This window comes from Taeniopygia guttata, chromosome 12, assembly GCF_048771995.1.
Source record: "Taeniopygia guttata chromosome 12, bTaeGut7.mat, whole genome shotgun sequence".
NCBI lineage: Eukaryota > Metazoa > Chordata > Aves > Passeriformes > Estrildidae > Taeniopygia > Taeniopygia guttata.
This window is the reverse complement of record NC_133037.1, coordinates 4,627,501-4,645,847: the sequence shown is the minus strand read 5'-3', so window position 1 is coordinate 4,645,847 and position 18,347 is coordinate 4,627,501. Positions and strand designations below refer to the sequence as shown.

The window sequence follows — 18,347 nt, the reverse complement described above, 5'->3', positions numbered from 1 at the left end:
CACTGAAGGGTGACACTAGAGGGAATGCAGCACACCCCAGCCCCCCCCAGCAAGGTGAACAGATGCACTGAGCTTGAAACAAGAGAGGAATTACTGCCACTTTCACCACAGCTTAACAAACACCACCGTGCTCCAAACCTCACACCCTCTGCCCTGCCCACACCTCCCTGCCCAGAAACCACTGGCCCAACCAAAGGGGAAGCCAGGATGCTCAGGAAGCAGCACAGCACCAGCAGTGCCATGGGGGGAAGTGCAGGGACTTCTCCAGCCCCATTCCCAGCTCTGCTGGCACCACACTCCTGTGCCTGATGGCCAGCAGGGAGATGCACCTGGGGCACCCATCCCCAGGACAGCACCTACCCCACATCAGCTGGAAAAGCCACAGAAACATCACAATCTTAATCCTAGCATTGCTTGAACTGTCAAGGATGACTTTTAATGGCTAAATCCAGGACATTCAAACTTTTCTCAGCTTTTTGATGACACTTGTTCTCCCCATCTCCTTCCCCAACACACCACTGCTGCATGTTTAAATGAATGACAGATCAATTTGTGGGGAAAAGTGTACATGTGTATTTGTGTGTGGGAGGGTATTTAAGCTAATATATTCCAGCCCTGATGGCTTTATCCTCTTTGCAGTCTCTGAGAATGAACTGGCCTCCATCTGTACAGAAGATTAGTAGAATTACTAATCACTAATTATGACTCAGAGGTTTTAAGAGCAATGCAGACTGTACAAGGGGTGGCCTGATTTTCAGAAAACGAGGGGACAAAGATAGCACAGTGTTATTTTAAGCACATGGTCAGTCCATCCAAGATCACAAAGCACTGCCAGCAAAAGGGGTGACAGAGAGACAACCACTCAGGAGGATGAAAATGAAGCTTGGAAAAACCAGCACGTGCCTGAAACCTTTTAATTTACCTTTCCATACAGTTTCTGTCCAGTCAGAGCAAGCTGGCCAGCCTCTCTGCAAAGGCCAGAATGGAGATTTATCCAGGCAAGCTCATACAGTGATACCTTTGTGCAGGACATGCTGCCTCTGAGAAGTGGCGCCAGCGACATTCGAAATCTAACGTATTTTGTGAGCTGCGTCACATCGAAGAGGAAAAATATTTATGCAGGCCCGAGTGGTCTGTGAATAGAAGGCACTGTTTGAAACTGGCACCGTGACACCCTGAAGGAAATGAGATGGAGTTCACAGTCTGGTTGTGAAGTTTGTCAGTGAGGGAAGAGGGAGAAGCCATAAAAAAGAAATCATAGTTTTGTTTGAATCAACTCTCTCCAACAGAAAACGCTGTATCATGAGCTCAGATGGAAATGTGTCTGGCAGAGAGCTCTGGAAAGCTGCTGTTGGAAGTGTGCAGAGCCAAGTTTAACTCTAAGCTGTCAGGAGGCAGTGCCCCAAAGTCCCAGCCATGGGGACACCTCCCCATGCCAGCTTTGGGCACAATGGGAGTTTCAGCAGTGCCAAAGCTCTGCAGGTGACAAATGAGCAGCATCACTGCATTAGATCAGATCCCTTCAAAAAGAAAAACAGCTGGATAAAAGCAGCCAGAGCAAAGCTTTTTCAGGGTAACCAGCAATCCCCAGCGCACAAGTTGAAACCTTTGAAGGAACACAGACACATATTCAGCGTCCTCTAAAAAGGTTTTGAAGCTCCCTTTGCAAAGCCCTGACCTGTAAGAACACCTGAGATGCTTCTGCTGAGCATCACTCCTGGGATCTGACTGGTGTGGAACAAAGTCCTGCCCTGACAACGCAGCCCCAGCTTTGTGCTCTCCCTCACCACTCCAGCACTGCTTTTCATCATTGTGAAAAGAGAAAGGCAAAAAGGCACCTCAATTTGTTGTCAGCATTTTTCATAATGGAAAGTTAAGGTGTGGTAGCAGAGGAAGCATGGTGCTCACTATCCAAACCAACTACGTTAGCACTGGAGGAAACAGAAGTCAGCCACTTCCTCTCCCACCCCAGGTACCATGGGCCAGACACACGTACAAAGCTGATTTCTTGTGCTTCATCAGCATTTTTTCACTTCACACAGAGGAAATGACCTTCCAGAGGTTAAAAAGCCCTTTGTCCAAAAGACCCATATGAAAAGTTTACACTGTTATGCCATAGTTTATCAGCTAATTACTGTGCAATTGGTAATTTCAGTTACTCCTGAACTGCTTCATCACAGAGATGCTCCTGTATCTGGCTGTACATCCAGCAGATCAATCACAACATGCCACTGTATTCTGCAGGGAGTTTGGGAGCAGTTTCCCCAATTTCTTTAAAACTTTGCATGGAGCAGACTGATTGACACACATTTAACCCTGACTCTAAACCATTCACTTGACCAGATTGTGATTTTTAAGAGTTAGCTGCATCATGAAATAGACTGTGATGCCATGTCTCATTCCTGCTTAACCATACTGAGGAATCACTGTGTTGTGGGATGTTCTGGTGGCAACTGGCATTGATACCTCAGAGGAAAACTTCATGTCAATACCCCAAAGAAAACCAGGCCAGTGGTAATGCAGGTAACTCAACACAGGATAAATGTTGATTCTAGAAGTCTTTGGCTTTGCAGCTACTTATTAACCTCATTTATATAAAAATTTCACTTGGTTTTACTGCCCTATATTTAAATCTAAGACAGGTGGCCTATAAACCCAGCATGTGGAGGGTCCTGCAGAAAGCTTTTTTTGGGAATAGTATCAGGACACCTAGAAATGCCATGTTGTCCCATCTCAGGCATTAGGAGGGGCTCTGGGAAGACCCCCCCAAAGCCACAGCACTATGTGCCAGAGCTCTACAACAAAATACAGCCCTCAGTCCTTTCTCTGGTAGGAAATGGGAACCCTTGAGTAAAGGTTTCTATGCCAAATTCTCATCCAGGAATTTTCCTAATCCCTAACAACCCAAATAATTCATACTGACTTGCTGCTGTTAGAAAAAAAGACCTGTGCCAGCTTTTCTATCAGCTGTCTCTGCAGATCTGTTATTTCTAGGACAGGCTTTAAACGCTCCCTTCTATGGACAAGACAATGTTCCCTGGCACACAACCCAAGGGCTCAGACAGTCAACTCTCACACTGCACAGCCCCTCCCCTCGTGAGGATTTGGGGTTATTTCAGAGTGAAACGGGACACCCCAGCAGTGCTTTGGCTCACAACCTCCTCCAGATGGATGGCTCTGGGCAAGTAGGACAGCCCTTGTCTTTTGGCAGGTGGGACAGATGATGGACAGCACCCTGGAGGCAAGGATCAGCCTGGGGAAGTGCCTGGGTTAGGGGTGAAGTCACTGTGCCAGTGAGCAGGTGAAACAACAGGTAAAACCTTGGGAAGGGTTTCCCACAAACACAGGCCAGAAACACAAAGGCTAAGGAGAAGGTGACTGACAAAGGCTGGTTTGTGCTTGCTGGGGTGGGTTTTAGTTGTGCTTAAAGCTGCTAAGGCAGGTAAGGGCTTTATGCTGGCAGAGAGGATTTGAGGCTGGTCTGCCCCGTGACCACCTCTGCACCTGCCAGCTCCCAAACACAGCTGGGACCCTGCTCAGACACACAGAGGGGTTCCTGGCTTCTCTGTGCTGCAGCTCAAGCTCAGATCTCCCACCAGGCTACCAAGCATTTTCTATTTTAAGAAGGCTAAAAAATCCCCTTCTCCACAACAACACACGTAGCACCCCAAGGAGAAGGAACCCGACTTGCTTTCCTTTCTCCACAAAAATGTACTGATGATTAAATAGAGACTTACTGGCAGCATCCAACTCACACAAAAATAGCCACTGGCCCACAAAATGTGACCCCCAAATACTGATCAAAGCAAACTGAGGTTTCCAGGGCTGATCAGCAGCACAAGTGCCTGTCACCTCAGCCTTCCTGCACGTCCCTTGCATGCAGCTCAGTGGACTAAGTTCTGCCTGATGTCCTGGTCTGTCACAGTCCAGGGAATCCTCAGAGAGGGGAAAAGCCCATGTTTAGCCGAAAGAACTTCTATATGAAACCTATGGTATTTTTCATATCTGGAATATGAATGCAAAGGAGCTACAGAAATGAACATTCACCGTGAAGCCAAGGTGGAAATGTTAAGCACCTCTCCAGGAGTTAATTTTAATAAGAACACAGGGCAAAAAGGTGTTTTCATGTGGCTGCAATACCTACAGGACCTCTGGGGAAAAATCTGAGTGGACAAATAGCATCCCTGGCAGGTAGGAGTGCCCTTTCTACAAAGAACAAGGGAACAGAGGAAAACAATTTGCCCAAGACAATGCAGGACCCGTAACAATGATGGGACACAAAATCTCACACCCAAGAGTAGAGTCCTGTCCCACAGACACTGCAATATCCACTTCCTCAGAGAAACAGCCCCATGGAGTGCTCTGCACTGTTTCTGTTGCTCCTGGGTTGCTCCACCGAGCCTGAGGTATAGAAATGTAACCCAGGGTGGCTCAGAGTTCCTCCCTGTATGCAAGGGTCACCCAGCCACTGTCTCTAGCTGTTTCCATAGCTTGAAGTACTTAAAAAAAATTAAGAAAACCAATCTGATTCAGGCTCTTGCAGGACTCTGGTATCTGAGCAGTTGGGTGACATTTAGTGCTGTGTGCTCAGTCCTGCACTCAGTGGACTCAGCCAGAGGTTTGAGCAGCTGAGAGCCAAGACTTCAGCACAAAAAGCAAATTGTTACACAACCCAAGAAGGAAGAGCTGCAGGGCATTCCTTCAGCCATCTCACTTTAATACACCCCAAATTACCACTAGCAAATTCCTGATGTTAAAATGTGAGAGTCGCTTTGCTCCTGCCAGGTTTCACCGCCCAGGGAAGACTCTCAGAGCAGCAAGTGGGGAGCAACAGGTCCCCAGCAAGACAAGTTGTGGGCAGAGGGGAAGCCACTTCCCTGGCTCAAGGTCTGCCTGGTAGGATGAGAGAAGGACCAGTCTTCTCTTTTCACCCATTTTCACATCCCCACTTTCAGACACAGGCACATGTCAGTGATGCTTTTTCATAAAGAAAAGACAAAGCGACCACTAGGACATAGTAAGCTTGGGCAGAGATACAGCTACAGTTTGTATGGGAAAAAATCTCTTTTCACCTCAAGCCAGCCATCAGAGTATGGCAGCTGAACAGGCTGAATACAGCTGTTGTCTGAGCTGGTCCTCACCAAGCCTTTATTCCAGCCCTGGAGGGATGGGGTTGTACCTCCATGGGGATGCAATGGAGAGGGAAGGCAGACTAAGCTGCATGGTCTTTATGTGAATGGACCCTGAAAATAACACCCACACAGCAGAGGTGTAGCTGGATTTCACTTAGAGAGGAAGAAGAGAGTCAGGGCTGCATCCCACCACATCCCTCCAGGTCAGTAAAGGTAGGCAAAGGAAGAGCAAAGACGCCTTTACTCCTGCATTCCTAACTAGTCATGATCCACATCCACAGTGACACCTGTGTCAGACACATCACGCAGTGTTGCCATACACGATCTGCCCAGGACACATTCAAGCACTGGTACATCTACCACTGTGAAGCTGCTCTCCCACTCCTGAGCCTACCCTAAAGCTAAATACCAACAGATCGCTTTAGGATTAAACAGGCACAGCTGTCCTTAGCTGTGGCATGACTTTCCCATGGAGGTTGCATCCTGGTGGCTCTGGAGACTGTTTGCTACCAGCTGTGTCATTCTCCCTATTGCAACACACCAGGGAGAGGGGAGAAGCTGCTTTGAAGCATTCACCCTGATGTAGCAAACACACACAGCGAGGCTGAGAGCAGGCACGCAGCACAAGTTCACAGGCAGGACAGAAACCCATACACACAGAAATAAATAACTGCCAGCAAAAACAGACTCGAGAAAGAGTGACACCACCCTCGCTGCAACTGGATACCACAATGGGTGCAAGTACAGGGCTGTGTTTAAGGAGAGCCCCCCAATTGCCATTTCAGGACCCACTGCATCCCTCCCAAGCAGCAATCCCTCTGTGCCATGCAAAGAACTATCACGTTACAAGCTGCCACTATTCAGTGACACAAACACAGCAGAAAAAGCCACGGCGAGTCTCTCCCATGGGAGCTTCGTGCTCTGAGTGCCGAGAGCAGCTCCTGGAGCTCCAGATCCCAAGGGGGGGTCCCGGGGGTGTTATATGGGGGGCAGCTGGCTGCCAAAACACTTGTAGATTGACTGATAAAACACCCTTGGCACAGAAAACATCTCCCCCAAACCCTGAATGCAGGCACAGAGCCGGCACTTTGACAGCAATACCAGGACCAGCTCGGGATCCTCGGAGCACCTTCCCAGCGCCGCCTCGCCGCTCTCCACCCGCGCGGAGGAACCATCCCGCAGAGACAACACGCAGGGGAGCAGGTGCGGGGACGCCGTTCCGGGGAAAAGCTGGGACGCTGAGCTGGGTTTTTTTTGGGTTTTTTTTCCTTTTTACCTGGTAGACATCGCGGAGGCCACACCAGGCTCGCAGCGCCTGGCGGCACGCCCGCAGCCGGGCCGCGTAGCACCGCCGCAGCGCTGCCACCGTCACGGTCCAGAGCAGGCGGCTGCCGCCCAGCAGCAGCTCCTCCACCCCGCACATCAGCACCGAAGCCATCGGCCGCTCCGCCGGCAGCGCACAGCCGCTGGTCGCTGCCCCGCTCAGACGCCTGGCATCAGGCTGCCCGGCTTTATTCGGCGGGGCAGGGCTGCTGCACACGAGGCTTCCAACAAACTCCGCTTTCACGGCGCTTCCTGGGCAGATTCCCAGGCATGCCCCGGCTCCTGACGCCCAGCCAGCGGCTGCAGTAGCTCAGCCCTACCAGCAGCTCACACAGCAGCCTTGTCCTTAGCAGCTTATATAAAGCTCTGTTAAGCTCCGCTAGCTACCACTGTGTTTTCTAATTAAATGTTAACCCTTTTGCCATATGCCCTGACAACGAGCCCATTGAGATGCTGCAGAAGGAGAGGAAGGCGCTCGCCCAGCGCTGCCGCACTTCAGCGAGCTGGGCAGGCGCTGCACAGCGAATCCCGAGTTATCTGCCTCCAACACCTCATTATCCGCTACACAGGGAGGGAACAAAGCTGTCGTCGTTCTCTCGCGGCTGAACCCGTGCTCAAATTATACAGTAGAAATCCTACTTGAAAAAAAGCACTTCTGGGGACCAGCAAGTGGAGGAAAGCGGGGGGGTAGGAGGGGAGGGTGGTGAATCAGTTCTGCAGAAATAGAATAGCTTGGAAGAGACCTTAAAGTTCCTGTTGTCCCAAACCCCCTGCTATGGGCAGGGACACCTTCCACTAGAACAGGTTACTCGGAGCCCCATCCCACCTGGCTTTGAGCACAACTTGTGCCAGTGCCTCACAGTACAATAGATGCACTAACTTCTCTTCCAGCTCTAATTGTGGCAAATACCAACAGCACAAAGCCATCCCCCTGTTCAGCACTTCCCCCTTGGTTCTTGCATCATATGGGTAAAACACCCAAAACGTGCTTAAGAGATGATTAAACTCTACTCTTAACTAACTCCATTAACACAGCACTTGCTGCATGAGAAAAACAAAGCTGGGCACTGTAGCCGAGCTCTTCACAACAGCCCGCAGCAAATAAACACTGCAATAATAACCCACAAGAGACTCCAGCCTTGCCTCGAGACAGTTCAAAATTAAACAGCACCCTGCCCTTCCGGGGTTTAAAATGTTAAAGCTCCCAAGCAGAACCTTCCATTTGAGAGCTCTTCCCTATTACAAGTTAAAGGAAGGTGGAAGACAAAGGATGATTAATCTTTTTTAAAACCCCATCCTCTAAGCTTTTTGGGACAGAAGCTTTGTGCTGCCATCAGCACCTTGTTGAAGAAACTATTCAAGGAGCAGGTTTTTGGCTAAAATCTTCAGCGAGGCTGACCTAGAAGAGTGAACTCTTGTGCAGTGCAATGAATGGAAAGGGGCAGGAACAGCCTGCACACAGGCTGGGTGGGAGAGCTGAATCCCACCAAGCTTCCCCAAGGGCATTGCCTGCCCGTCCCAAATGTCCTCCCAGGAGGAAGACACCTGCGTGCCCACAGCACAGTGGAAGCATCCACAAACCCCACTTCATTCCTTATTAATCAACCTGCTCGGATCTGCAGGAGCTCATGAGCGCTGCTGTGGCAGCTGGGTGATGTAATTCTGCAGACAGATGACTGCCTGCCTGTTTGAGACAGCCTTTGGACCTGTATCTCCAAGATCTCCCTCTTCTCTTTCATGCATAACAGAGTGAAAGCAGCCCTGGTCCTCTTGGTGCTGGCATCCCTTGGCTGTGCTGTCGCCAGGGGTTTTGGTCACTCCAGGTCTTGCTTTCACATGGGGAAAACAACGACCATATTTCAAATGGGTATGAAGCTGCTAAAAAATGAGCCCAGGCAGAGGAGGAGATGGCTTCTTGTAACAAGAGATAAGCAAAGATTTGGGCTCTACATTGAAATCTGGCATCCATATTCCTTCTCCAAGGGTTTTAGCATCCCATGGAATTACTTAGAGCACATAGCCACAAAAAAGTCTTCCTCCTCCTCTCCAGTGCTGCCCACCACTGCGTTTAGAGGACTTTGACAGCAATCCAGAGGTACCAGGTAGAAAAGGTTTCCCTCTTCCACTGGGAGAGAGCGGTGACAAATATCCATGGGGTTATTCCAATAACCTGAGCCAGTACCAGTGCCAGGCTTGGCAGCAGGGAATTGCCATTCCCTCACTGCTCTGGAGAGGAATCAGCCAGGAAAATCTCCAATGGCATCCATTCACTGCGGTCAAGTCATATCCAAATTTAAACACAGAGATAAAAAAAAGATCCAGTTTTCAAGTGCCATTTCTGAAAGAAAAGGACCCTTGTAGCTAAAGAAAGAGTGCAGGGAACTGTCCTGTGCCAGGAAAATCCAACCAACCCACTAGGAAAAGTTTACGTGGTTTTCTGCTCTGCTTGCTGCCCTCAGTGCCTTTTTGTTTTGCCTGTTTTCCCCCATTACCTAAACAGATTGAAAAATAAGGATGATGATTTTCCCTTTTAACAGAGCAGAGCAGATTTGTGCTAGGTTTTTTTGGTTTTGGGTTTATTTGCATGTTTGGTTTTTTTCAACTGCTCTATGATCCATGGTATCTTTACACTTAACTTACATGTTCTGCAGTTATTCTTTATGCTTCACAAGCTCCTGTGAGCCTGAGAAACGGCCCCTGATGCTCCACCTCAGAAGGCAGAGCCAGAGGTACCCAGGCCTTCCCTCCTCAGTGTTCCCAGCTGCTTTTCCCATCCCTTTGCCCAGGCTTTATGTTCCTACAGCAAAGTTACAGCTCCATGGGTAGGCTGGAGCAAGGCAAGAACATCATCTCCACCCTGATTCAGGCCACATGGACTTCAAGTCCAGTCTCACAAACAGAAACTTCACCCATTTTTTCATCCCTAGGTGATAAAACAAGAAAGAATCAAGTCCCATCTGGAGTTCACCTTCCCAACTGACCCAAGTACAGTGTGCCTTGAACCTGGTTAGTGTTAAACACACACAGAAATAAAAAGTGCAAAGGAAATTTGTGATGCAAAGAGCAGCTAAGTGCAATTTGGGATCATTTTGGTGGAGTTATATGCAGCTGATGAATTATCCATTCACATCAATCCTAGTCTTTTATTGACTTCCACTCTAAGAACCTGACTGCGTGTGGGTTAGTTTGAAACACCTAAATAATACCCAGGCTCCTTAGAGTCAGAACAGAAAACAAAATTCAGCAAGGGAACGCCAGCAGGATAAATACCCAGGCGGTTTCCAAAGGCTGTACCATCCAGATTTCTATTCTGTGAGGAGAAGGAGGGGGAGAGAGCTCTCAGAAAATGTCTTTGTAGATATATGTACCACTGTCAAGGGAGCACAAGAGACAGCTACTGCAGATGTGTTTGATGTGCAGTCATATGAACAACACAGCATTCATTGCTGATAAGGAATAAGCCTACACAACAGTGATCTAAGGAGAATGTCACTTTAAAAGGCAATAGAAAACTTGACGTGTGGCAGACTCATGCTTCTCCTCACATTATTGACTGCAGATCCAGAATAATGAGTAATAAAAAGAACAAAGGTTTGCTACCAACATAATAGGAAAAGATGATCCCAAGTGGATTCTCAGGCTTCCTTGCATGTTATCTTCTATGCCAAAATTAATGGAATGAGGCTTAGCTGAATTGCTGCTCCTCTTTTCAAAGTTGTTCATATGAAGTTCACAGGAATAAAGAATTCATCTGCCTGCGAGACCAGAGGACAAGGGCATCAATCTGCTTTTAAAACTACCAACGCAGTATTGCTCCTAGATAGGACCTTTGATTAGGCATACAGGAAAGGACACACACACAACAAAGTCCCTAGTGATAGGAAATGAAATTAAAGCTTTGATTATTTCAGTCTCTGAACCTTCCCCCCAAAAAAGGTGAGTTATTGTGCAGATGCATAAAATGTCCAATTCTGCAGGCTCGCAGATATGTGTCCTGACCAGAGCTTTAAAACATGCTCTAATCCATAATCTGCACTCATATTGATAACATCTGATTGCAGCCAAGATTTGTAACATTCTGTAGAGCGAGCAGTAAAGTTCAGGGAACACAAAAAATAAACCCACAGAGAGCCCTCACAAAGTTATGAGAGACATTTCTGTTTCATGGCACACACCACTATTGACATCTGCTGCTGCCTCAACTGCAAAGGGCTCCAACCCTCAAGCCCTGACCCCTGGGTGGGCTCAGGGCAATGAGAAGCATCACTGAGCCCCTTCCCAGAACCCAAAAACCTCCTTGTCCTCTGAATTCCCACCGGGAACCAGCTGCAGCCCCACTTCATCCTGCTTCTCCCAGGCGTGTTTCTCTTTTCTGTACAAATCTCTCTGCAGATCTGCATGAAAATCTTCCCATTTTGCTCAAGTTAGAAGCCAACAGCACACAATTTCACTGCCTTTAAAAATAAACTTAAGAACTGCTCAAAGGTGCTGTTTTGTAGGCAGTTTCAAGAGCATGAACAACAGGATTACTTGGGAATTTGGACTTTCAGACAATGCTGAAGGCTGCATATCCCCTACAACTTTATTTTTTAAATTCCTGTCATGAACCAAGCCTGTCAAGCTGTGAGCATTAATGCAATTAACCCCAAATAAAGATGAAGTGACTTTACAAAAATCAGGTTTGCTGCACTCTGGCCCTTAATTACCTACTTATATATAAAGTGAAATGCAGACACTGGGCACCCTCTCTTTGATGTTCTAACCTCTCAGTACAATAAGATGCTTAAGCAGCAGCACCAGTGCACAGGATAAATCCGTAATCCAACCTGCCCTGATCAAGAACTTCCGATGCAAGATTCAACTTCTGCTAAAAGTGTTTGCAAACCAATTTGGTTCTTTGAGATTATCAAAAAGAATTAATCATAATGTGCCTTAACTAACATACTTAATCTTTCATATAGCACAAATTTGGGGACCTGTCAGAAATTAAGTCTACACTTCCACAAATATTTATTTACTTCCATTCATATTATCAAACTTTAATTCAGAAAGAATGAAAGGGTCATGCTATTCTCCTTTAAGGCTAACAGCAGCATCCAGTGCAGCTATTTATTTATCAGGTTCTACACCAGGAATTTCAATTCCCAGCTTTTGCCCACTGAAAGCCACAACTACACCCAAAATGATCCACAGCTCCAAAGGGAGGTTGATACCTAATGCTCTCCTCTCTGGATGAGGCACATCTTCTAAAATTTTATTTTTATATAAGTATATATAGCCTCTAATAATCTTATTTAACAGCAGCCTTATATATTTCTATATGAGGTGCTGATGTTTTCCCTCCTCTCACAGAGCCTGAGCTGTACTATATTGCTCTACACTAATAATATAAACATAACACTGTGATGAACACATTTTTAAAGATGAACAGCCACTGTGCCAGAAACACAAATTTCCTGCAGTCTGTATTCCATAGTAAACTAATTAGCACTTCACATCAGAAATGAAATGCCACAGTCTTTTAACTTTATAAATGATTAAGCAGCTGCTGTCTGATTCCTCAAACAGCAAATTTCATACCTGCCATACCCAGAACTACAAAATCAGGTCAGGTTCAAAACAAGTAGCAGATGCTCCAGTTTCCCAAGTCAGGGTTTATCATCTTGCACTACCACACACTATCACCATCAGAACAACATCACCCAATTTTCAGAAGCCAAACCCAGTTCCTCCAGTGCAGCAGGGCTGTAATTTAGCACAGCTCCACTGGCTTCAGTGAAACCTCACGTGTCCAAATGCACAATCAGGTGGGGATGCTCCAGGAGGCTACGTGACACCTGCAGCAGGGAGCAGCACTGCTAATGCAGGTCACTATTAACATATGCCTACGTACAAATTGTATTTAAATTTGTATAAACATGTATTTCTGAGGCGGGAGAACTTCCCAGCCTCAAAGTCAGTTTGCACTGAAAAGATACCTAGCAGGGAGAGACACCAGACCTGTGGGGAAAGAAGGATGAGGAAATGGGAGAAAAGAGTGTGATCTCCAGCTGAAAAAGGATTTGTCTCTATCACACACAACAGAGCCTGTGAATGCTTTCTAAATACAGGTTTATGTCTTTAATCAGCCATGTGGGTGATGGCCAGCAGAGCAGGGTGGGGACCAGCAGGAAGGCTGACATCTACCCAGCCACAGCACCACTGTCTGCATCTCTCTGTGCACAGAGACCTGCCCAGGGCCACAGCACAGCAGGTCAGGCTGTGACACTGCCCTCCCTGCTCCAGGATGGGGCAGGACCCTGGAAAACCACCCTCTTGTTCTCTGCTTTGTGGGAAGGGCTTCCTCCTCAAGGAAAGCTCCTTCAGGAGGGGAAAGTCATCACCAGTGACATGGGAAACCATCCTGCTCTTGGTTCTACTCCCAGGTCACATCTGGAGGAAAGGAAAGATCAAATGGCACAGGGTGGGAACGTGGAGCATCCTCAGAGCTGCAGAGATTGGCACCACCAACAGAGAGGGCTTCACCCAGAGCCTCCCTGGGACAGAGCTGCCAGAGGAAATTACTCAGTCCCTGCGAGAGGGAGGACACCCCACCCCAGCTCAGGGCTCTCCTTCTGGGAAGCATCCATGGGAAGTGACAGCACAGGGGGGAGGGAGCGTGGCTGCCTTTGCAAGCTGAGGCAGGAAAAGCAATTTCTCTCCAGGCTGCTGATTTCACCTCACTGCTTCCTAACCAGGTGCTAGCCCAGTAACAAGTCACTCCCACTCCCATGCAGGCTGTGCTGTGCCTCCTACCCCAATACCAGCCCTCAGAGATGGTCCCCAAGCCTGAGAGGGGACAGGAGCCTCCAAAGAGGGACTGAGCCCCTGCAGAGCAAAGGGCAAGCAGCTATCACACCCCATGAAAATAAATTATAAAAAGAGAAAAACACCCTCTGCATCTCCAATCTCAGTGGTCTTGTACCTCTACCTCCCCCAAACTGGCAGTGGGGAGTAATAAAGTGCACAAAATATTTTCAACATCCTAATTTTGGAGGCAAAACTGTAACAGCTTCTGTGCACTCACACACCATGCTGACAAAATTTCTACCTCCTGTGCCCCATTACTCAGGTGAGTCAGTCCAGTCCCTTCACCTCCCACCCAGACCTGCTGCAGCAGCTTCCCAGCAGCGGGAGCAGGGCCAGATCCCTCTCTGTGGCTGGACACTCCTCAGCCCATCCTCCTGTGTGGAATCCAGGGCTTCCCTCTGGCTGCCCTGGCAGGTCTGGGACCCTGGCAGGGGTCAGGAACCCCCCTGGACAGAGCCCCCAGAGACACTGTCTGTGATCTCTGCCCATGGAAAAGAGTTTTCAATCTTACAGGATGAATTACAAGCTCTGAGTGTTTGATATAAGTAATAATTAAGTGTGGCACGGGTGCAAAAGTAAAATTTTAAGTTTCTAGATTAGGGGTCCAAAGGGGACAAGATGGAGGAAATTGGGTGTGCCTTGTCCTTTTTCTCCTTCTTCATGCCCTCCATGTCTCACTGTGGTGTTGGCATTTTTCTGTTGGTTCAGGCTGGGGACACACTGTCCAACGTAGGTGACAGATATTGGCACGTTATTGTAAATCCAGCACAGGTAGTTTGTGGTATTTAATGTTTGTACCATCCCACTGAGGGCAGAGCCCCACACGCTGCCCTGCAGGACAGAGCTGCGGCAGGGCAGCAGAACATGTTAGAGATAAACAGAATAAACAACCTTGAAACCAGCACAGACCAATTATGGCTTCTGCTTTGGCAGTGGGGCTGACAGACAGAGACTTTCTACAATCTCAGAATCATCAATACCCACAGATTCCAACACTCCTGGAGCCATGGAGTGCTTCAGGGTCTTACCAGAGACGTGGCAGGTTCCAGGTCTGCAGGAGCAAAGGGACGCAGGCAGGTGACACATCCAGCCTCACTGGTTTGTCCCACGCTCCCCTGGCTGCAGGAGGCTTTCCTCCCCAGCTCTGGTCACTCTGGTGGCCACCGTGCTCCCTGCCAGGTGCCACACCTGCCCAGCTCCCCTCAGGCACCACCATGGATGCTGCCACTGCCCTGCTAATGTCCCAGACATTAAACGTGGGGCAGCGTCTCCTTCATTTTGAGTCGCCAAGGAGTATTAAAGGGAGCTTGGAGAAGCCAGGTAATTATTTCTGGATGAAAAATTTCACAGTAGATAGAAGTACGTGAGGAGCGTGGAAACCACGGCTGCCCCAGCTTTATGATTATTTTGTAGCCTCATTAATCTGTGGCAAATGGGGCAGAATTAGTAAGTAACCTAAATGCTGGGCAGAGATCTACAGCTCTGTAAGAGGAAGCATAAATGAGATAGTAAAGTTTCAGCATTTTGCATGATATATATGCACAGAGACAAAAATAAGAGCCCAAATCTACCAGTTTTCCTGACAAGAATCTTTTATAGAGTGAGAATAAGTGATATCTAACTCTTATAATTATATCCTCAGTGCATCCATTCTCTTAGGATGAGTAACTTAGGATGCTGTAGCCTCCAGAAAAATCATGACTCAGAGCAATGCTCTGCCCTTGACTAGACTTTATGGGTCATGCCTAGCCCAGGGAAGATGTACCTAGGAAAGGACTTACCCTTCCCTATGTACCTGCTCAGATGTCAGAGTTCAGATCGCTGCACTCCATCAAACATGAACCAAGACAACATCTTGGATGCCTCTGTGCTTCTTCTCCCTGTCCCCAGTTCCAACCCAGCAGAGCAGGATTCACTTCTGTGTCCATTCAGCATCTGGCACAGCAGAGCACCAATACTGATACAAGCATTCCATCAAAATCCTTATTTAAAGTAACCCATCCCCAGGGCTGCTGGCTGGCAGGGATGATGCTCTCCCAGGGCCACCAGCACTCACTTCACCTCCCCCAGGCCCAGGCCCCAGCCCCACCACTCCAGCATGCCCAAGAGAATGGTCCTGTGGACATTTTTATCTGGGATTTGGTCCTGCACAACCTGAAGACAACAGATCTTGTTGCACTTGCTATAGGTGAGGTCAGCTCAGATCCTTTTGAGGCAGAGCTGTGCATTTTCCCAGCTAGGGGAGATTCACTAACCAGTGGAAAGAGAGAGCAGCTATTAATAAAAGAGGTAAAAATAAATTGGTACTGCAAGTCTATATAATAAATTGCCAACACTTTTGGTGCTCCGGACTGATGTTTTCTGTGAACGGGCAGGTCTGCTGCAATTGCACTTCCAGAGCTAGGAAACACAAAAACAACATTTCACAATGTCTCATCTGTTGCTACAACAATTAGTGCCTCATTTTATTAACAAAGTACCTGTAAAGTGCTCATTTGCCAGCTCTGGGCAAATAAATGGGCAATAGCCATCTAAAATGTGAAAGGAGACAGGTTGGGATGTCTTGTTGTTAGACCAGATGAGCTCTGGTGTAAAGCACCTCTTGAAGGTGAGCCTGGTTTCAGGGTGGCTGAATGTGGCTGTGGAGAAGGACACAAGTTGAGCAGCTCAGGGCATTTTCCCCAGGAGGGGTCACTTCGTGGCTGTGGGGGTGCGAGGAGCAGCTGATCCAAAGGAGAAGGAGAAAGAGCAACCATTGAAAGGATGTTTTCATCCTCAGAAGGCATCCAAAACAAACAAGCAGCATGCCATGGGCTTGATCCAAAGCCCTTTGAAACCAGTGGAAAGCCTCCAGCTGCCCTCAATAGGCTCATGGGGAGGCCGGGCATGCCTCGGGAGCCCCACATGCTGCCCCACCAACAAACACACCAGCCCAGTGGGGACCCTTCACCTCCTGCAGCTCCTCCTGCCACTGCTGCTCTGCTCTTCTCAGCCCCAGTAGGCATTCTGCAGTCATTAGCTATTCAAGCCACCCAAATTATATTAAATATACGTATATAGAAATAAATTTTTTTCCACCCAGCCCCAGGAACTCATACAGGTCTTGAATCCATTGCTGATGTAGTTGTGGCTCACAAGATCTGCACCAAAAACCTGAACTGCTTCTGTGCTTCACAAGGTTCCTTCTGGAGCCACCACACAGCCCAGTCCTCTCCCAGTTGCCACCCTCGTGTTTGCCCTGGAGCTTTCAGGAGCTGGACAAGAAATCTGCACTGATGCTACAGAAATTCCGAGTTCTTCTCACCAAGACAGGTCAAGTTTAGACAACACATTTTGCACGTTCAAGCTGAGCAAGCCTCCTTCGAAAGCCACGAGTCCTGATCCGATTTTCCCTCCCTTTCCATGAAGAAATCCCCAGGAGAAAGTCCAGCAGCTCCAGCAGCGCTGTCAGATACTGCAGGGTGGGAGCAGTGACGTTGGGAAATGTCAGAAACACAAACAATGAGAGAGGAAGAGGGAGGGAAAGCTGGGATGGCCATGGGGGCTGAATCAGCCCCTTGAGGTCAGCAGGACCTCGCCCCTATGGGAACAGGGTGAGGTGTTGGGCACAGAGCCCTGTCCCTGCCAGGTGAGGTTCAGCCACAGCCCCACCACACACATGGGGCACAGCAAGGCCCCCCCTGCCAGCACATCTGTCCCCACAGCTGGTGGCCATGGCCACAGCCACGGGAAAAGCTGTGCAACCCCTCATCCCAGTACTTGTGGAGGGTGAGGACAAGCGTGCAGAGGCAGGGGTGTCACCTCAGCCCCACAGCTCATCACTCATTTTCCACTTAACTGGGGAGAACAGAAGGGGAGAGGCAATGGTAAAGCCCATTCTCCCCTTTTGCCAAAGGACTGTTGATAAAACAGGCTGTTAGAACTCAATATACTTCAGATCCAGTGTTTTGTTCTGGTTTTTATTTTAAACTTTTCCCACAGTCACCTTGGCAAAAAGGGAAGCAGAGCAGACATGCTGAGAGTGGGGCTTTAGCCCAGCCAGGCTCCCACAGTTTCCTAATCTCTCTTCTGGCCATCCTGCAACAGCATCAGCTCCCCAATGGAGGTCAATCTGAGACCATCCATACACTTTAAAAGTTATTCCTGCTCTAATGGGCACAAATGAGAATTCTGCATTTGTTAACAATTATCCCAGGCAGTAACTTCAGTTCCCCCCTTACTTCCAAAGGAAACAATGCAGACTGAGAACTGAGTAGTACCTGTTGGCAGAGAAAAGTTTAAATTAATGGATAAGAGAGGCTAAATGGCTTCCTAAAACAAGAAATCCCATTGCTTCCTTCTTCCTGCCCCCTTGGGATGTAAAGCAGACTTGAAAACTGCCCTGGCCATTATCAGAGCTGTGATTCAATCAGCTTTTCATGGTCCTAATTAACGGCTATTTGTTTTCATGGGCGTGATTCCTCACTTGCCAGGACTGCAGAATCATTATGTATTTTTCCCTTCCTCCTTGGAGAGGACATGAGACCTTAGCCAGGCAAAGGAAGCCATTTGGAGCAGGAAGAGGATGCTTGGAAGTAGAGCTGGGGTGCTTATATTAGGCCCTTTCGGAGGTCAGGAGATCAAACTGACTTTTTTAAAAAGTCTGCTGTTCTCATTTACATTACTGGGCCAAACTGTAGCACCAAGGGCCCTTTGCTGCCTCTTTGGGCAGGTCACTCTGTCCTGCCCAGCTGGTCCTGGAGGATGCTTCCCAGGAACCCAACTCCCATCCTGTGCAGGTGGCTGGAAGGGGACAGGGGACATCCAGCCCAGGGAAACCAGAGCACCTGGTCCTCCTCTCCCTACAGCTCCATCAGGAGGAAGGAGAACTTCCAGCTGCTTCTGACTGGACCCTGCTACACCCAGTTTCACTCCCTCCTGTAGCTTTTGGGTGGGAACAACTCCAGGACTATGGTTTTGGAGGGTAAAGAAAGCACAGCTAAAGGCTGAAAGGGGCTCAAATGTCCCATAGGCTGCCTGCAGAGACAGCAACATTTGCTCTTG

General features: G+C 48.4%; 1 protein-coding gene across 3 annotated transcripts in view; it reads right to left on the bottom strand.

Moving 5' to 3' along the window:
• The window catches only part of FRMD4B (FERM domain containing 4B), a 125,813-nt gene that overhangs the window by 72,690 nt on the left and 34,776 nt on the right, over nt 1–18,347 (bottom strand). Inside the window, exon 1 of one of the 3 annotated variants that reach the window (XM_002193048.6) lies at nt 6,409–7,032. The exons of the other annotated variants lie outside the window; for them this stretch is intronic. Within the exon in view, the coding sequence (XP_002193084.5) occupies nt 6,409–6,570 (162 nt within the window). The 5' untranslated portion in view covers nt 6,571–7,032. Of the gene's footprint in view, nt 1–6,408; nt 7,033–18,347 lie in introns of those variants that run through there. 3 annotated transcript variants of the gene reach the window in all.